Source organism: Tachysurus vachellii, chromosome 6 (assembly GCF_030014155.1).
Source record: "Tachysurus vachellii isolate PV-2020 chromosome 6, HZAU_Pvac_v1, whole genome shotgun sequence".
Classification (NCBI taxonomy): Eukaryota; Metazoa; Chordata; class Actinopteri; order Siluriformes; family Bagridae; genus Tachysurus; species Tachysurus vachellii.
Window position 1 is genome coordinate 21,459,132 of NC_083465.1, and position 21,993 is coordinate 21,481,124.

The 21,993-nt window shown below is 38.0% G+C and overlaps 1 protein-coding gene across 1 annotated transcript in view; it reads left to right on the forward strand.

Moving 5' to 3' along the window:
• The window catches only part of khdrbs2 (KH domain containing, RNA binding, signal transduction associated 2), a 91,241-nt gene that overhangs the window by 22,288 nt on the left and 46,960 nt on the right, over positions 1–21,993 (forward strand). The window contains exons 2-3 of the mRNA XM_060871441.1: positions 1,812–1,939; positions 21,332–21,448. Of these exons, the coding sequence (XP_060727424.1) occupies positions 1,812–1,939; positions 21,332–21,448 (245 nt within the window). The remainder of the gene's footprint in view (positions 1–1,811; positions 1,940–21,331; positions 21,449–21,993) is intronic.

Here is a 21,993-nt window from a genome sequence, read left to right on the forward strand (position 1 = left end):
TGTGCCCTTCGATGGGTTGGCACTCCGTCCAGGCCAGGGTGTATCCTGCCTTGATGCCCAATGACGCCTGAGATAGGCACAGGCTCCCCGTGACCCGAGGTAGTTCGGATAAGCAGTAGAAAATGAGTGTGTGAGTGAGTGAGTGGAAAGATTTGGATAGCAGCAAAAACACACGTGTCCGAAAACCACCCAAGTAATACACTCTGTAATATTTATTACACCTGTGACCGTATCGCGCATGCGACCTTCTCAATCATTGCTGACGACGTTTTACAGATGTGTCTGGATTAAATAGATAAACTCCAAATTCTGCCGGGTGTCTAACACCGTTTAATCACCTGCCACTGTCCGAACTAGAAAGAAATAAGCTCCAGCCTTGAATTTTCATACCATAGTGTGCATTTTATTCAGAGAACTGGTGGTGCTGTAGTGCTCTACAAAAAAAAGCAAAATAATCCATTTGTTAACAACAAATAATCTGGCCAGATGTGAAGGCCAAAAATGAAATAGTGTATTGATGTATTTTTATCTTTAGAAGACACAGGGGCTTAGCTCAGCTATCTGATTTATAACAGTCGCCCCTCTACTATTTGATTCACCACCAAAGCTATTTTTGATTACATTAAATGATACAGTACAAGGCTATTTGAGATCCTGTGCTTATACCTACATGATAAGATCTGTAATAAATGCAAAGTGCTATAAACATATAAATAGTTCAGCTTGTTTTCTTGCTGTTATTAGCTTTAGCTTGGTTAAGGTCATTCCCTGAATAACCCACCACTAATAAATATGCTCTGTCTACAGAAACAGACGGCAGGATTAAAGGTGCCCCATAGAGACTGTGGTTTATAGTAACTACACATGTGGACAAAAAGCTGCCTTAAAGCTGCAGGCAGCCTGGATATTGTGCGGATAATGCCTCACAGAGGTGAGCGTGTCTTTTCTGAGGACTGGGGGGAAAAAAAAACTAGGTGGAGTCAACACCAGCAGGAGGCTTTTTCTACATACAGCCCAGTGTATGGAGAAGTGAGAATGGATGAATATAATTTTGGTGCAGATTGAAGAAGCTGAGCATGTTGCTGCAGAGGTGAGAAATAATGAGCTCCTCCTGCTGAGCTCTTGTATTTCTCTCTCACGGTCTCTCTCTCTCTCTCTCTCTCTCTCTCTCTCTCTCTCTCTCTCTCTCTCTCTCTCTCTCTCTCTCTCTCTCTCTCTCACTGTTCCCAGGCCAAGGTCTCAGCTGTATTGTTCTACAAGAGTAGTGCAGGTTCATAATTCTTAATTCTGTCGAGCATTAATTTACCTGTGATGGCTGGGGGAATCCCTCGAGGAAGCCTTGTGACAGCTTCATTCGTGGCCTCCTTAATGCTGCGTGTCTGCTCTATCTCTGGCTCAATCCTCAAAAGTGCCATAAAATTCCTCAACCAAGACGTATTACAGTGTTGTGCGGCAAGTTTTTTTTTTTCAGTTCGGGCCTCACTTGCTAACAAGTGTTTAGTGGACTTAATGAGCCGAGTGACACATACAACAGTGTTCACATTCGGACATTGCTAAAATTGGGTGATCCACACGCTTAATAAAGCACACTATATCTCTCTGGTGTCCGGTTTAGTTTTCTGCTCAGCAAAATGTACACTGCAGGAAAAAAACGAGTGAGAGAGAAAGAGAGAAAGAAAATCCCTGAAAAAGCATCTCAGCAGCATTGTTTTGTTTTGCACGTCTCACTGTGCTAGAAGGCAAGTAAAGAGAAAAGCTCTTTGACCCGTACTCTGAATACATCTCAAGGCTCATTGTTTATTCTGTTCCAGAAATCGAAAAGTACGAAGGGGACGAGCTCAGGAAAGACGGCGAGGTGAAGAAATACCTGGATGTCATCAGCAACAAAAACATCAAGCTGTCAGAGAGAGTGCTTATTCCTGTGCAGCAGTACCCGAAGGTAACAATTACATCCCATGGTGCTCTGTTTTGGGATAATTACATGAGTAATGACTAATGATGTGACACCTAAATGAATTGTATGCTTATAAAGATGCTGTCACCTTGAAAGTAAGATTTCTCTTACATTCTGGGTCGAACTTTTCTTTCCTAATTGCAGGTTCTTAATTGCTACGTAATCTCTATATCGTACCTGCTGTCTTTATAATTGCAACATATTTCAAAGAAACACACCTTTTAAGATGCTTCATCTCAGTCCTCTGATGAAAGATAGCTCCGTTCCTGTTTCCCCCAGTGTGCATCCTGTTATTACTAGAAAATTATGTTTTTCATTAAACCCTTTTTGCCAGCTAGCTCCCTTTACACTTGCTCAGATATAGCAGCTTCTCCGAACCCTTGTAGATGTACATTAAATAATTTGTGCCGGGAGCTAAAGAGGCAGGAAATCATTTTATCTACCAACACTATCAATTTTGTGTCCTGTTACTGTTTGTGCGTGCGCGGAGAAACTGGCAGAAACCCCTCGTCAACACCCTCCACCCCCATGTGGCTCTGTTTCTAGTTCTATAACATCTCTGGCTCTTTTATACCCATGTAGCAGCTGAGCTCTTGAAATCCGTTATCAAATATAACAGTTTGGGTGCTGGAGGGATTCTGTTTTATAAACTCATCAATAGACAGAATATTAGAGGAAGATGTGCGAAATAAATTCCGCCTTATTTGAATCATCTGCAATTGTGTTACAGCATTAAGTATTACATGACTGACACTCATAGAAAATATAGCTTTGTGTAAATATGTTCCTTTGGCAGTATTCCAGTCAACACTCCAGCTGAGCCATTAAAGTCCCTGAGAAGGCCATAATCTGTGTTTTTATGTTTGGAGAAGGCATCAAGGCAGGTTTTATGTACAATGTGTAAAGCAGAGATATGGGGTGCTTCTGAATTGCTGTGATGAGTGGTGGTTGTGTATACCACATGGATGGCAGAGTGATACAGATAACCGTGCAGACGCAGATCCCGAAACCTTACAAAGGTCAGATTTATAGCTTTCAATATTTATACATGAGCAGAAATGCTGTGTTAAGATCTATATCGCCTTTATGTTTTAGAAATAAGCTACAATCTTAAGAAAACTGAAAAAAAAAGGTAAACATTACATTCCGTGAAGAAAAAAACATAACTTCTATAAAGTTAGCTCATCACATCCTGACATTGAAGTACATGGTAATTTAAATAAAAATGTTGAACTAAAACCATTTACATAAACATTTTGATAAGCAACTAATGTGACCGAATCGTCATTAGTAAGCTTGTAATGCTTAACCGTAGATTATTATAAAAGGACATTTAGAAATGGTTATGTTTTGGTTATTAGTGAGGCTTCGTGTTACGTCTTCGTGATTAGTACCGCATGTAGAATAAAAATAAAAAGAATTTCATGCAGAGAAAGTAAACATATATTTTGTAACATATAGTCTGTAGTTTTTAGTTTTTAGAGGGCTAATGAAATGTAAAATCTGTGCAAATCCCTTTTCTGATCATGTTTTTGGTCCTAGTCTCTGGCCTGCTGTGATGCCTTCAGCTAAACTATTTACATAATTTATTTGAATGGATTAACTGGAGAATCTGCTACAGAAGTGGTGGCGGTTCATGTTTAGAAAACTGGAGTAATCTTATCTACAATTCTTTCCACTTTTAGCACTTAAAAAATTGTTTGATCCATTGAAATACTTTGCTGCATCTGTGATCTACCAGTTTAGAAAGCTCTACTACAGAGTATTATAGCAAATAAAACAAAAAACACATCCATCTTACATTGTCAGTGCAAAGTTAGTTTTGGCCAGTCTGATATATCTTTCACTGATATAGAGCATGAATACACACACATTATTAAGAACACTCCTAAAGATATAAAAGATAATCACTGTTGTGAGGTGTGTGTAGCTTTTGCCCACTCTTATAGGGAGTGCAGATGACTAAATAAATGACATATAGCAGCCTACACAGTTCTTATATCATGTTTATCCTCAGCTCTTCTACATCTATTCCAGTAACTATATTCATAGTCAGGTCTGGACCAAGGTCTGTTTTAGATCCTAATATTTATAGTGCACTTCCAGATAAAAGCCATGAACACTTATGACATAAAGGATGCGTGCAATTCATCTGCCTGTTAAACACATGCTCACCTTCTGGCCTGATTGTTCCATCTAACTGCAAAATAAAACACAGTTGTTTATTCAGAAACTCAGGGTCTTTGGTTAGAATTGTAGATTCCCAGAAACACACACACATTCTCACACAAAATACACACACACACACACACACACACACACACACACACACACACACACACATGCATTGACACTCAAAACTAAACTCACACAGACATATTCACACACAAACACATTCTCACACAAAAACACACACACAAACACACACACAGACCTATGAGTGCACATTCACACACTTTCTCACACAGGTTTACACACAAATATGTTTCTAAACAAACATAAACTTAATTATGTAGAGTAGGTATGATGAGTGTATGTATATTTATATTAAACCAAATATATTGGCACTGATGATATCCATAACAATAGTATAAATTTTTGGCAAGTGAGACATGTGTGTTAGAACAGTGCATGATAATGTGTCTCAAGTCAAGTCAAGTCAATTCAAGAAGCTTTTATTGTCTTTTCAACCATATATAGCTGATGCAGTACACAGTGAAATGAGTCAAAATTTCTCCAGGACCATGGTGCTACATAAAACAATATAGAGCTACACAGAACAACACAGACCTAAGGACATAAGTTAGTCCTAGCCACATAAAGTGCATTGTGTTTAACCCAGTACAAACAGTGCAAGACAAAATACAGTGCAAACGAACGATACAAAACACTACAGCAACAAATACACAAAATTAGCACCAACCAATGTGCATACTGTATATTATACAGTACAGTAAATAAATTAAACTAGAGAAATTGTAAACAGAGAGGGTTCAAGTAAACAAACATACAGTATATTCATACTTATGCTATAGCAGCAGTTTGATGGAGTCTGAACAGAACTCCAGCATTGTGTGTGTGCTGCTCAGGTAAGAGCTCAATGTTAGATTTAATTCAGGGCTTTACAAATAAATGCTCATGTCATGTTGGAATAACCTGGAACTGATGTGTGCATTTGAATTAAATAAATTCAATGAGCTTTTTTTTTTAGTGTATTTTTGTATTAGACCTTCATGTTTTCCTGAAGTGGCAGAAATACACAAAGGGTACACTTTCAGTCTGACCTCATCAGTCAATATCTCAATATCTATTAAAGTAAATAAAAAGTCTTGTTCTTCCTGGGATCTTCAGGAAATTTGGATTAAGGAGCTTCCTGTTGAACATGTGACTTGTTGAACGCTGCAGATAGACGTGAACGGATGTAAAAAGAATCCGATTTCTTCGGTTTGGTTTTGCGGAGGCTTGAGAGTTTCATTTCAGTGACTGGATCCTGCACACAGCAGCAGATGTCAAAATGAAGAGTGAGGGATCAGACAGGACACACAACAGTCACAATCAAATGTCTGTCACTACACTGAAAAATGGGCTGTGTCTGTTTTTTCTTTTTTTAGCTAGAGGTCTAAAGTAGGTCATTTTGTTACTGGTTAAAAAGTCACGTTCAGGGAAGCTAACTTTTTAGAACTTTATTTCAGCACAATATCTCTAGCAACAAATATTGAGCAGAAGAAAGTAACTGTCCTGTACTCCAAGCATGACCAATTACTGCGCACTATTGTGCTTCTCAGGCTCGAGTTCGTTTGTTTCATATCTTTTCGGCTAAATTTGAAAGTGCCATTCTATCTGTAGCATTGTGCTCATTTGTGCCTACTTACTGCCACTGTTTTAAATTTGTGTGAAAATATTTGCTGTAGAAATTATTTTATTGGTAAATATGTAATAGTTTGTGTGTTGTGTTGTGCCATGGCCAAAAGTGACATCTTTCTATTAATAAACAATTTATAATTTTTTCAATTTCTAAAAAGAAAAGAAAAAGAAAATCTACATAATCTATTCTAATATATTTGTCTTCGTGTAAACATTTTGTTCTAGTGAATTCTAGTGACTTTTTTGAGTGTGCTTTACCTACCTAACCCATGAAAAGCATTAGCAAAACTGGTCCGCTTGTGGCAAAGAGCAGAAGAGAACACCACAGAGAGTGTAATGGAAGGAGTGCCCAGTTGGAGCAGCTCACAGTCTCATAGAACATAATTAATCTTTTTTTGGAGGCTTGTTTCCTGTCTGTGTTGGTGCTAAATGAGACGCTCTCTCAGGAAGAGCATCTGTTCTGTGTCTGGGCTGCAGTTACTCTAAGTTTATTTGATGTTTTTATTAAAGTCGGTTGATTAAAATTGTCACTTTTGCATGAAACAGTTAAGCATGCTTACATTCCTCTTTACATTCTTAAAATTCTGTTTGTGATCAGAACATGGTTGATTTTTTAACAACAAATTGTTAGTTTTGCAAACCTGTTTTTTTTCTATTAAACATCAGCTTTGAATTGAATTAAGGGGGCAGGGAAGTCTTTATTATCGCCACATATACATTACAGCACCGGGTAATACTTTTCTTTGCATATCGGAGTGGGGACGGAGTTCAGGGGCAGCTATGATAGAGTGCCCTTGGAGCAGGGAGGGTTAAAGGCCCTACTCAAGAGGGCCCTTAACCTTAACCCAGAGCCTTAACCATTTGAGCCACCACTGCCCCAAAGTTAACATATGTTTAAATGAATAAATTGACATATGTATTAATTTTTTTTAAAAGCAGACAGTTGGCTGGAAATGTATTCACTGTTAAATATCCATGAAAAGGTAATCAATATTTGCTTTCATGAGCTTTATGTCAAAATGACATATGAGTGAGTGTAATTACAGTGGCTGTGGCATCAGGTTTTGTGCTAATGAACATAAACCATGGCAGTCAAAACCTCAGGCTTCTGGATGCGAGCAGGATGGGGGCGTTAAAAAGCGTTCTCTTTGTGTAGACATGTTTAGCATGCTTTTCCTGAATTCATATCAGCATGTTTTCTGTCTACATTATTCAGCATCATTTTTCAAATGACAGTGTTTTGTGTTTTTTTATGATATGGGGTTTTATCATTTTTGACACAACTATATATATATATATATATATGTGTGTGTGTGTGTGTGTGTGTGTGTGTGTGTGTGTGTGTGTGTGTGTAAACAAGTCTAGTATTATTTGTAAGTGCTTATCTATAAAGTATAGTTCTGCCAATGCTTTATTTCACATGGGAAATAAATAAATGTTATGTCTAGCAAAACAGTAATAGCATTGTGAAATTGTGAGAGCACATTGCTGTTTTTGCTTTGTGTTATCTGCATGCTAATGAACAGTCCAGTGTATGAGTTTATGATATGTCATAACTGTGCTGGTGAGGCACAGCCAATGCTCCAGGAGAAATATGGTCCCTGCTGACACAAAAGGAAGAAAGAGATGTGGAAGAATTGTGTGTGTGTGTGTGTGTGTGTGTGTGTGTGTGTGTGTATGTGCGTGGCACCTGCAAGCAGAAATCCAAGCCATGAGAGTGTTTCACACAACGAAGGAAAGCAGGGTGATGGGGGAGTGCCTGCTTTGCTATATAGTAATATGAAGATACAGTCGCCATGGTAACCACTGTATTAAGATTTAGACAAGGGATTTGGGCAATCTATCAAAGCACTGTTTTTTTGCACATTTGAGTGTTTCTGCAAAATTGTTTTATGACCCACCCGTGGTCTTTCCCCCGCTAGACGATGGATGATGTACTGATCATAGATTTTAGAAAGAGGATACTTGGGGGTGTGGGGAGAATTCGAGATCTACAAATTCAGCTGGGGATTTGAACCAACTGACTAGCCAATTTAAATATGACAAAGAATTGGAATTGGAAATGAGTTCATTTTAGATGTCAGGTTGTCTGACTTTGGAATACAGTCTTCACACTGTGCCAATGTACAGCATGCTGATGATCCAGAGCAGTGCAGGGGTTTGGCAAGGAGAGAAGAAAAAGCATACAATCGCTCACATTGGCCCTCGGGGATGGAGTGTAAAACTGACAACAGGTGTCCGGAGGAGAGAGAAACATGCATCATCAGCACCTGGATCAAGGCGCTTGCTGCACTGCAGAAATTTAAAGGTTCTTTCTGGCTTGTCAGAGGCTGCTAGCTCAACACACATCAAATCTCAATTCTCAGAGATCCTCCTCCTTATGAAGGGATCTAGAACCTCAAGGGAGAGATTTAGAGCCACAAGGGGGGGATTTAAGTTTGAACAAACTGCACATGCACAACTGCGTACTGCACAAAGTCCACATGAATCTCAATCATAACATAGATTTGAACATGACTCATAGCTTAGGAGAAGACACAAGTGGGAGGTATTCATTATAGAACATAATAAAAAGTCAGATACTCAGCTGTGGTGCATTGTTTGACAGACTATGTGATGGCAGTTCTGCCATGCCTTTTTTCCTCCTGTGTAAGTGATAATGGCTGCTAAAGAGTTTGATATACAGTGTATTAGAAATAATAGAATGCTCAGAGGAAAATCTATCTATCTATCTATCTATCTATCTATCTATCTATCTATCTATCTATCTATCTATCTATCTATCTATCCCATTTCATCTTAGGGTATCTTACACTCTGTATACTCCATCCATCCATCCATCCATCCATCCATCCATCCATCCTTCCATCCATCCATCCATCTGTCCATCTACCTGTGTTTCCATCCATCCATATATTTCTGCTTGTTTGTGTGCCTCTTTACCTGTCTATGTGCCTGTTTTTCTGAGTTTGTCTGTCAATTTTTCAGTCTGTATATGTATAATTCTTTTGATTATCTATCTATCTATCTATCTATCTATCTATCTATCTATCTATCTATCTATCTATCTATCTATCTATCTATCTCATTTCATCTTAGGGTATCTCACACTCTGTATACTCCATCCATCCATCCTTCCATCCATCCATCCATCCATCCATCCGTCCATCTACCTGTGTTTCCATCCATCCATATATTTCTGTTTGTTTGTGTGCCTCTTTACCTGTCTATGTGCCTGTTTTTCTGAGTTTGTCTGTCAATTTTTCAGTCTGTATATGTATAATTCTTTTGATTATCTATCTATCTATCTATCTATCTATCTATCTATCTATCTATCTATCTATCTATCTATCTATCTATCTATCTATCTATCTATCTATCTATCTATCTATCGTTCATCATTCTGCCTGTCTGTCTGTATAAGTATTAATCCCTCTGTATGTCTGTGTTTATCATTCTGTCTGTCTGTCTGTCTTTATTCTTGTCTGTCTGTCTTCCCCATCTTCGGTATATCACACTCTGCCATAAATGGATTATGCAATTTTACTTATCTTTAAAGTAGACTGGAAAACTGGGGGGTGTCCATTTTAATCAATTCCCAACAAGAGATGAGCTGAATTTCACAGATTACCCAAAAACATCACAATAACTGTTATTGTGCTAATTAAGTCTCCTCTAACCTTTTAAACATGTCTCAGAGATTACAACACAAATGCATTTTTAGCTGGTATATCAAAGGAATTTTCTTCTATAGCACTTTTTTCTGGAGAAACACAATTAGTCAAAAACACAATAGCGCCCGCACTTGTTGTCTGTACAGAGCCTGGTCTTATCAGTTTTCTGTTATTGTGACCTTAACGCAGAGGTTTTGCTAAGCCCTATGTACCAGAATAATCCTCTTGTGGCCCTCTGTAGAAATCCCAGCATCACAATAGAGGGCCAAGCTGGTAAAGGTGTTTAACATAGATAAGGCTGCGAGCGGAGCCCAACAACATGCCAAAAAACAAGACACAGCTTTTAAGCAGTTGTAAGCCCTTTATGATTTAGAGTGCAGCTAAGGGAAGAGCCGGCTACACTCTTCACAACAACTGTATATAAAAACAGTAAGACAAGCTCAGATAATGTCTCCTAGTAACAAATGCACTATATATGCTCTTGAAATATACTGTATAATGTCACTATCATTTGCGTTTAATTAGTAAGGCTGTATGAATTCTGTTGTCTCATACAGTACCACCCTGAGAACGTCTGCTCTCGGAAGCTACTGTAAGCAGGGACAGTCTTGGTTAGTACTTGGATGGGAGACCGCCTGGGAATACCAGGTGCTGTAAGCTTGACTAATTTCCCCATTGTGAGATGAATAAAGGAATATCTTATCTTAAGCTTCATGATTACAGTAATAGTCAGTTTACAATGAAACCATCACTTCGCCTCAATAATGTAATTAATAATTTTACCAAAGTCTGATTGCATGCTAGGCTTATAGTAATTAAACTGAACCTTTAGCCTGGTAGAGTTACAGTATAGGTTAAGGATGCTGATGAAAGATTCCTCTTCAGCAATGCCTTTATCTGATAATGATTGCAGTGGACCCAGAGTCTATCTCAGGAGGCAGGAAAACACCCTGGATGGGACTCCAGTCTATTACTGGGCTCTATTCACATGCACATTCACATCTGGGGCAAAACACTGAGACCAGTACACCAATTGGCTTTTTTTTGGTGGTGGTAGGAAAATGTAAAAACATGGATGAAACCCATGTGGACACAGGGGCAACATGCACATAAATTCCACACAGATAATAATCTGAGTTTGGGACTGAAGCTGTAAACGGCAGTTCCACCTGCTGCGACATCATGCTGCCTGCTAGTAAAACCAAAGTAAATCAAAATATATCACAGCATGAACATCATAAATTTCATGGCTTTAAAACTACTGCCTTAAAATTGAAAAAGAACTTTGGTTTTTAACCACCATGCATGAATAACCATTACTGTAAATTATTCATGATGACTGTTAGAGAATCCCATCCAGCTGCTAGAATATACTGTAGGCAACCAGACATTTTCAGGCATCTAAATGTGTAATTAGTAACCATCGGCTAAGAAAAACTACAACACTGGCTAACACTGTAAAACAGCACAATGTTGCAGTGGGGCTGACCGTACCTTCCTAATTAGCCCCAATTACCTCTAACCCTAATTATCTTACATTTTTCCCCATTGACAGAAAAATTAATGACCTGATTCGGCTCCTCCTACAGCCACTGCAGAAAACAAATTAGGACCTATTTTCTGGAGATAGTTGCTCACAATCTGAACAGAGACGTGGTGATTGGCTGTACTGTACATAAAATGTGTTTCATAACGCTACAGTGATGTGTTTTCCTCTAAAATGTTCCCACTAATGAGAAATCAAAACATTACTGGCAGATTTCACCATCACTGGCTAATTAGAGACATAAGTTCTTTGCATTCTTTTGAGTGATAGGGTTGGCTCTATCAGTGGGAATTTTGCAGTTTTAAAATGAAAATATTAGATTTTCAGATGTTGCCAATATTAAATTAAACTATCTTGATAAATATATTAATAAAATAAAGATATATGCTACATGATATATGCCATGCCTATGAGTTTTCTAGAAATTTATGAAATTCTGAAATTTCTGGAAATCTTCGGTCTCCAGTGAAACCCTAGGACAGAAACATTCTTTATAATACCTATTCAAAACTGCCAAAATTGGATGAATCCTGCAAACACAAACCAGATTACTTTATACAACTCTCACATTGTGGAAAGTTTACGAGAAGAGTAAAGTGCAAAAATACAGCAATTTGTTTCAGCTGACTAGACTGCAGTCGCTATAATGCACCCATGATGGTGATATTAGTTCTGGATGGCTTTGTGATCCGACAAAAAAAAACAAAAAACATGAAAAATACAGGCATTTCTTTTCCAGCCCTGTGTGAATAAAGGTCTTTTAAGGTGATGGCCTCCTGATGGGAAGATGGTTTTAATGCGCTGTTTGTTTACCCAACATCTGTGCTGCTGGCCTCAGCATTCCAATGCTCAGTGTGGGTCATGAAATGCTGAGGATTTTTCAACATAAAGATACATCTCTCAAAATACATCTCACTAAATATCTTCTTAAAAAAAACTTTAGTAATTTTCTAACGCCTGTTACTATTGTACTGTTACTACTGTAATATTTTCCATGTGCTTTATTGACTTAGCTCTGACCTTGAGGAAACTAAAGGTAGTTATTATAAAGAATGAATGTGTCTCTGTATATGTATATTCTTTCTAGTAAATGTTAAAGAATAAATAACACAGCTCTGCTGTAATTTTCTTTAACTTGAGTGTCATATTGTCTGGGCAGGCTACAGTGATTTGGAGACATTTCAGTTTATTCATTATGCATGAGGGCATTTTCAACAGAGCTGCACTAATGAGATGAATTTGTCATCAGTGTTCACTTTTGACCGTAATTCAAGCGCGTAGAAACAGCAATTCATAATCCGGTTTCGCAAGTAATCATCTTCCTCAAAGCTCTTAAGGTCCCTTTGAAGTTCACTCTGAAATATGGAGAGTGTTGTTTGAGTGCTCCTTCTTTTTGTCCCTCGCTCACTTTATCTCCATCCTTGGTTTCTTTCTAGTCATCTGAATACCTCTCTTTTTCAGCTTTGCCTTCCCTCACTTTATTCTTTGTTCTTTTTATTTTTTCATATGCCAAGACTGTCTTTCTAATTTTATCCTTCTGTCTGTAGAAAGTCTGTATTAAACATTACTAGCACAAACCACAAGGCCTCTGCAGTCAGTCATAAACGTCATATTTACCCAAACTTTTTCTATTAACAAAGAAAGAAAGTATCGGAATGGAGGAAATTCTGTGAATGGAGGTGATGCCTTACTTTCTGGTTACTGTCTGGTTATCCAGTAATTTCTCATGTCCCTACAACATACAAGTATTTTACTTCCAATCATGGGATTGTCTAGATTAGTGTTCAAGGATGGCTCTCATGTCTTACTCTGCACCACTCGTGGGCTCCATGGGTTTCTCTGAATTACCCCTAAGTTGAATGAGTGTGCCACGTAATGGACTGGCATGCCATCCCAGGTGTATTCCTGCCTTCTGCTTGGAATAGGCTCTGGTTCTACCATGACCCTGATGAAGATAAAGTATTTACTGAAGAATGAATGAGTGTATGTCTTTCAATCCACTTTTACTAGACATTATGCAAACGACCAGTTTGTAGTCTATAGATCTATATCCCTAGACAGAACTGCACAAATAAAACGATCTAAATCTTACGATCATACACTTTAGTGTTGATACAATGATAAACTAATACTAAATATGGCCTCTTAGTAAACAATTTGACCCTTTTAGTTGCCAGGTCAGTGTATTTTTGCTTTCTGTCTCTTTTCTGTCCATGTATGCATCTGTCTCCTTCATGTTGTTCTTTTTAATTTTATCTCTCTGTCCCTTACACTCCCATTAAAAGAATAAAACTCTATAGATTTCTCACTCCACTATGTCTATAGGAATCTCTCAATTTTTCTCCTTCTTTTACTTTGCACCTTTTTTCTTTCCTCTGTCTTGTCTCTTTGAGTTTGTTAGCCTTTTCTCAGTTTTGCAAGGACTATCTTTTGTGCTGTATCTTGTCACTGTCTAACCTCCTCGCTGCTAATTCCTGTGTCCACACACTCACTCAAGCTGAGTCATGTCTTCTCTCATCTCAGAGCCTTAACAGTCTCAGTCCTTGACTAAAACCCTGCTGTGGGAAGTCCATCCCAGCAGTACAGCAGCTTCATTTGGCATTGCTCGCCTCAGTCTGGCTGAGGAACTTATCTGATGCCATGCATCACGGCACTGGGGTTTGCCCTCCAGCTCAAACAAAGGCAAAATGCCTAGCCGCTGTTTTGGATAATACCCCACTATATTTTATGCCAAGTGTTATTGGCAAGTACATACTGAGCTAGAAATGGAGTGTTTTGATGGTTTGACTTTGGATTTTTTTTAAAACCAGGTCAAAAAACATCACCCAGCTGTTTTTATTTCAGATTTCCTCAGTAAAAGCTCACAATTACAAACTGCTAACTTTTTTAAAAAAAAATCTGTATGAAAGGAATTTCACTTTCTCACAGTCATATATATTCATCGTTGTGAAGGCAAAACCGGGTGGTATGGCTGCTAAAGGCAGTCAGAGCAAATAAAAATTCTCTCCGTCAACTCTCAGATAACTGGTGTGACAACACTTTATTTTTCCAGTCATATTGTGTGATAGAAATAGAATGATAAGAAATTTAGCGTGATAGGAGCATAATGATAGGAAATTTGATGACCCTGCTAGCTTCTATTATTTATGATTATTCTTGTAAGCCACAATAGAATATATACAAAGAGACAAGCAATTTTGTTGTTCCATAGAGAAAATCACAATTTCTGTCAATTGTGCTATTTAGCCTTTTGCAACCTTAAAGCTTTTTTAAAATAGCCCATAACTGGCAACAATCTTTCAGTTTTTATAACATCATTTGCTCACAATGTCTGTATTTAGTAAGATGAATAATAGTAATAGAGTTGAGTTTTTCAGCATAGAATATGTTAGTATAAACAATACGCAGTTAACTTTAATATACAGTATGTACATTGTTCTTATCCTATAAAAGATAGCTCATAAATAGGATAAATAATGCTTCAGGCATTATTTCATGGCTTAAAATGCTGTCTGATGTATATACGTTGCCGTAAATGACACTATGTTGACGTCTTTTTAAGCGTTTGTTTATGAGTATAATGGTATTTCATGTAATGAATTGTTAAGTATTGGATAATGCTGATTGTTTAATGTTTGTTACGAGGCTATTCCAGCTGTAATTGATCAGATTGGATCAAATCTAATCTGTGCCCGAGGTTTGGGGCAATATCAGTTCAGCATACAAATACTCAGTAGATACGAGTAATGTATTCAGAACAAGTTTGAAGGAGTTTTGATATTTAAGAATTAATATGCCAGTATTTCTCTAAAGGGTCTCTAATTTGCTTTCCCTCCCAAAAACTGTACTCTCACCATCCATCTGTACACTGGTTTACATTCTTCCTCTATCCAGTAAGCATTTACATTACATTTATATTCAACTGAGCAGTTGAGGGTTAAAGGGTCTTGCTCAAGGGCCCAGCTGTGCAGCTTGGTGGTGCAGGGATTTAAATTCATGACTTTCAGATCAAAACTACAATGTCTTATCCACTGAGCAACCACTACATCATCAGTGAGCTTGTTCCTGTTGTAGCCTCAGATGATCGTTATCCAGTTAACGCGACTGGAAGCCAGTGTGGTGTTCTGCTGTATAATAAATGTATTATATATGTATAATAAACCAGTTATACATTTTGGTTATTTGAATTATTATAGCTTTCCTGTCAGTTTGAACACATTGGTCCTCTGACCTCTCTCATCAACACGATGTTTCCATCTACAGAGCTACAGCTTAACGGATGTTTTTTGTTGTTGACCATTCTGTGTAATCTCAGCAACTGTCGAGGAACAACATGCAGGAAAATCCTAGATCAGGAGTTTCTGTAATATTCAAACCAGCCCTAGTGTTAGGGCTGCACCAAAAACCATGCACATAAATCAGTGTGATCACATTTTCTCCCCATCCTGATGTTTGTTGTAAACATTATTTAGGATAGATGGATGGATGGATGGATGGATGGATGGATGGATAGATAGATAGATAGATAGATAGATAGATAGATAGATAGATAGATAGATAGATAGATTTATTGTCATTGCATAGTACAGGTACATTGCATCAACCTGCATTATTCTGTGCATTGGACTACTGGTATAAGTGTTTCTAATGCAGTATATTTGCCTCCATCCTATCCAAACAGAGCAGGAGAAATAGAATAAGGAGGTTTTCTATGCTATTTCTCATGCTTAAATAACTTTCAGATTTTACAGTGAACATATCAACCCAAAAAAAAGGTCATTTATTTAGCTATTTTGGCTGCCAAGCTTGGTAATTAAGTTTACAATACATGCAGCAGACAGAGTAAGCTGAGGGTAATGAACTATACGTTTCCTATTTAAGGCTTATCCTTGATGCCAATCCAACTGAGTCTCTGTGTAGGCTTGAGTGTCATACTTAATTAACCACAAAGAAATATCCCTATTAGACAAAGGACCATCTTGTTCTGGTATCTGAAATTTGGATGGCATAGGAATTTAATCTGACATAAATAAAGGATTTTGTGGTGAAAAGATTCAGAGAACTGTTTAACCATTAAAGAGACAGCGAGAGAGAGAGAGAGAGAGAGAGAGAGAGAGAGAGAGAGAGAGAGAGAGCCCAGTAAAGCCCAGACCAGGTGAAGGTTCCTGTCACAGAGCCTCATATAGGAAAACTCATTTGTTCAGGGCTCAGTCAAGCACTGCATGATAAATTCTCTTTGCTTAACAATAACAATAAATCAACACTGTTGGCTCTTTTCTAGCCCTTTAATTACTCTCTGATATCATCAGCACATATTGATGCTTGATTGGTTTGAAGTAATCGTCCTCACACTGGAGATATCGCGTTCATCATTTCACTTGTGCCACTCTTATGTCAGTCTGTCTGTACCCATCATTCATCGTCCTGCCAGCATACCGCTGCTGGGGCGGCTTGCGTCTTTTCAAACCTCATTTACCACTGAACCATGGTCTCTAATAAAGCCCAAATTGCTCATTGCAGAGCCAGAGAGGGGCTCCAGACATTCATTAGCTTAATGAAAACAGGCCACTTGGCTGCCACCGCCCAGTGAGCTTCTTCGGCCATCTGCTCGAGGGCTTCTTGCCAGCTGTGGAGTATTTCTGTCACATCCACCACACAGGAAGAGATGCAGGCGTTTCTAACACTCAGAAACAAATGAGCCTGTTGATGCTGCATGATAGGTTGCAGAAAAATCCTTCTGCTTACACTTAATCTGCATATTGCATGTATACTCATGGAGCGGTAATTGCCAGGAATGTAACACCTACAACATTATTTGCTTGTTAATATTGTTTTTCTTTTCAGTAGATATCACCTAAAAGCTGTTTCATCTACAGTTTGAGTGTCATATTGTCTTGCCAAGCTACAGTGATTTAGAAGCATTCCAGCTTATTTATAAGGCATCCAACCGAGCTGCACTAATGAGACGAATCTGTCTTGAATGTTCATTTTTTCGCAATAATTCAGTCATGTAGAAAATTCATAATCCAGTTTCCGAACTAATCATCTTCCTTAAAGCTCTTTAGGTTTATTCTAAATATAAACAAACGCTGTCAGCGTACTTCATCTTTAGATCCCTCCTCCCTAAGTGCCATGAATCTCCTAAATAACGCCACACTAATTTTAACCTTGAAGTAGATTTGGGAGGCTCCAGGCAGATGTGATGAGAGTTTGTCCACTTGATGCAGGTGATTTCCAGACATGTGCTGAGCAGATGATGCGTACACGTGTAAGGGGTAACTATTTCACTCGGATCACTGTGTGCCAGCTGACTATTGAGAACATTTGAAGGGCAAGCTCCATTCTGTTGGCAAAATCTTTGAGCAGCAGAGCAGAAAATAAATAAACGGAGTGCTATGGAGTAATAGATTAATAAGATGTACACACACACACACACACACACACACAGAAAAAAATCCTGGTGAAGAAACAAAAATTCTTCACATGAGCTGGACCATTTTGTTTTGCATTAGTTGTTTAGCATCAATTTTGAACAAATTTAATTTTTTTTATTTGGTTTCTTTTTGAAGGTTGTTCATGTAAAGCACTGTCCGAATCGCATAGCAATATAAATGCTTCACAACAGCCTACAAATATGGCCACCACAGATTTTCACTCCCAGCAACCACCTGCTCACAGACGTTATCTTTCAAATAGTTTTCACCTGTGTTTAATTATATAGATTTATTTCAGCATTGTTTATAAGCTCCATTGTTTTAGTTTCCACTTTGCAAAGTATACGTTCAATTACGCTCGTGACATTACCAAGCCCGCCTATTGCTCCTGCGTATATGCTTCCTCTGTTCTCGACTGTGATTTTGCTGAGTCTATTTGGATCCTGTTCATACTGTAGTCTGTTTGACCTGTGCAGTGTTTTGACTTTCTTTGCCTGATGTCTGCTGGATTGTTCACTAAATCTAGTTTCTCTTCTGTTCTTATTTTCATACGTCAATTTTAAATATTCTTAATTTTGTGCCTTTTTAAAACAAATTCCTGTGTTTGCATACTACCATAAAGTGTCAGGGATGACAAATAATAAGTGAATTAGCCAGCTGACATTAGATAAAGCTCTATGTGCTTACCAAAAAACCTAAATGAATAAGCTAAAAAGTGGCTAGACATTTAAGAGCATCAATACAGATTAAAGGGCTCAAAGAGTGAATGATTATATTTTTCAAACATTACAAACATTTGCTCAACACACAATTAGAAATTCATATGACGCCTTTCTCTTTCCTCCGCCTTTCATATTTGACCTTGATGGTGCGTTATGGGGGGCACGGTGGCTTAGTGCTTAGCACGTTCGCCTCACACCTCCAGGGTTGGGGGTTCGATTCCCGCCTCCGCCTTGTGTGTGTGGAGTTTGCATGTTCTCCCCGTGCCTCGGGGGTTTCCTCCGGGTACTCCGGTTTCCTCCCCCGGTCCAAAGACATGCATGGTAGGTTGATTGGCATCTCTGGAAAATTGTCCGTAGTGAGTGAATGAGTGTGTGTGTGTGTGTGTGTGTGTGTGTGTGTGAGTCCTGCAACGGGTTAGCACTCCATCCAGGGTGTATCCTGCCTTGATGCCCGATGACGCCTGAGATAGGCAGAAGGCTCCCCGTGACCCGAGTAGTTCGGATAAGCGGTAGAAAATGAATGAGAATGAATGAATGGTGCGTTATTGTTAACAGGAAAGTGACATGACTGCTTTGTGTAAAACTTTTTACTCGTTTTTTCCAGTGTCAACAAAAATATATCTGTCATTCCTGTACACTAATGAAACTGCCTTGTAGAAATTATTCTACCGTCATTCAGATTGTGCCTCGACCAATGTGTGTAGTGCAGCAGGTAGTGGGATTTGGAACATTAAATTTAAACATAGCTACAAAAAAAGTGGCATTTTTTTCTGGTTTCTATGGTTTTTGTGCAAACTTGTGTGCTAGGTGATAATAAAACACCAAGAGCCTGGACACAAATTAGCATGTCCCAGGAACCTCAGGTACTGATTTGTCCCCCTATAAGAACATGCATCTTAGAAAAACCTGCAACTGTTAAACATATAACAAATGAACAACAATGTGTAAAATAATGAGATATGGGATTCCATGGCACAATAAAGCGAAGTGTTGGCACAATTATCAAGTAACAATTTTACATCTCATTAGTTTCCTCACTGGGGTGGAAACAAAATCATGTAATTTTAAGGTTAAGGTTTAGTTTGTATTATTTCACAGAGAGCAAAAGCAAAAGACATGATCTGGTGTAATTGCTAGCTAATAAGTAATAATCCCTCCATTTTGCTTTTACAGCCCTACAATTTTTATTTTTTATTTTTATTGGCTCACAATTTCAAGGCTTTCACAAGGACTTTATTTTTTAACATTCTGTCTAATCACTGCTTTAAAGTCTATATTTGACATAAAACGTGTCATACTATATGTCTTTTTTAATGCTAGTAAGATTGCATTGTGATTGCTTTATAGATGTTTTAAAAAATGAAAAAAAGAGTGGAAAAATTTAGTAAATTGTCTCGCCGACTTTTCACCCACTGTGAGTGTGAAATGTTAGTTGTTGCCCCAGGCCAATTTTTTGATAGCTCATCATCTACACTGTGTGACTAGAATCCCCATTGGAGATAAATTCTTTGGCCCTTATTCATCAAAGCAGCATAGAAATGAACAGAGATTTGAGTGCCAAGAATGACATACAAATTACGCTGCATCTGATTTTAGAAATTATCATATAACATCACATGAGCAGTGATTTGAGATTTACTGGAGTTGTTCCTGTTATAAATAAATAAACAGAAAAATGAGGCAACACAGTTGGTTTGGGAATAAGCACTGAATTAGATCCTTGTCTACATATCATATACATACATCAACCACAATTTAGCCTCATATACATCTCATTTACATAGAACATGTCTTGATTTATTCTAGTGCTGAGATAGTGAGCCAATAAAAAAATAACATTCAGGAAATAGAGTCATCCAAGATACAAGGGAAAAAAAAATAAACCCAGTGGTGGGGGAGGAAAAGTTCTGTGAAATGCTTGTTGAAATGCTGTGAAGTAGAAATGCCTGTATCTAATGTTGCTGAAAATAAAGATGCTATTTTTGCTTTGATAATTTTTTTTATCAGATGTGACATTTGCATTACATCACTGAAATAAAAAAAATTGAAATACTTGATGAAATACTTGAAAGAAATAAATCAAACACCTTCAGACTATCAAAATGAACAAAATGCTCTTGTATAATAATAACAATCAATTTTAATCATCCATACATCTATTTTCAGTAACGCTTATGCTACACAGGGTTGTAGAGAACCTGGAGCTTATCCCTGGGGCACAAGGTGGGGACAGGATGCCAGCCAATGCAGGGCACAATCACACAGTTACACAGTATAAACAATGTGCCTACAGCCTACAATGTGTTTAGACTGGGGGAAGAAACCAGAATACCCCGACGAAACCCTTGAAGCACAGAGCAAACATGCCCCTAGGGGGAGGAATCTGGATTGCCCAGAGGAAACTCCTGAAGCATGGGGAAAATATGCAAACTTTGTACACAAGATGGGCTTGAGAAGGCAAACATAACCACTAAACAAACCATCGTGCGGCCCCTTTTTAATTTTATAATTTTATTTTATTGTTACATTAATTGCATACTTTAATTTGAGGATATTTTTTTCTAATTATTTTCAAGCAAATCAATAATTTTTAGGTTGTCCATGTATGAATGTTGCACTCAGATTTGCAGAACCACGGACATGAGATAAAGCGGTTACTGAAATTGAGCGAAATCTATGCTTGACAGAGCAGCTTTTGAATGTATGCAAAGTTCATGAATAATTATGCCTCCCACAAGCACCGACCTCAGGGGCACTCTACAGATCTTTACTGGCATCTGCAAATGTAGTAATATCAAGTGTGAGCAACAAAAAGGTTCTTTGCTGACCCTGAACTTTGATTAGTCAGGTAAGAGATTATGCTCTCTACAGATAGAGACTCACACTCCAACATACAGCTTGCACAGAATCACAAACCTTCTTGTTATTGCTGCAAAAATATTAAATGATGGGCATGATAGAAATTGAGTTCTTTTTTTTTAACCAATTTCTCTTCAGCTAATATGTTTGGGGGTGTGACTGACTTTGTCTGTGATGGAAAAAAAACCTATAGATGTTTTTTTATTGACTTTGAAGTAAGAGAACTGTCAAGAAGCGTGAGAGACCGACAGTATTGCTTTTTCTCTTCTCCATTACAGTTTAATTTTGTTGGGAAACTGCTGGGGCCCCGGGGCAATTCCATGAAGAGATTACAAGAGGAAACTGGAGCGAAGATGTCCATCCTTGGCAAGGGCTCAATGAGAGATAAAGACAAGGTAGGGTAAAAGTATCCTGCTTTTGCTTTCCATCTCTGGAACGCATATGACATACAATATTCACTTTGAACTATTCCTAAACACATTAATATGCAAAAACAGTTTTCAGAAACGTGCGCTACTAAGTCAGAAAACTAATAGAATTAAACATATTAAAATACATTTATTTCATCCAATTTCAGAGTATAGTTTATGTGTCATCTCTCATAATGCTGCATCGAAAGGAAAAGTCTGTACACAGCAATTCTACTTTACCAGAGCTATTTATTTTTTAGACTCTCAGTCCCCTGAAAGCTTGTCAGTGTAAGTCTAAGCACAGCCTCAGCAGCTACTGGCACTCAGGGAGAGGAGGAAATGAAAAAAAAAATGCTTAGAAATGCATAGAAACACTTTTATTTTTAGAATTAGATATGCATTTTATCAGACAAAATCAGAGCCTGACCCATACAAGACCATCTATTTTCTACACTTTTTATTGTACTGAGTTCTGGGGAACCTGGAGCCTATCTAGGAGACTTGGTACACAAGACAGGGTACACACACAC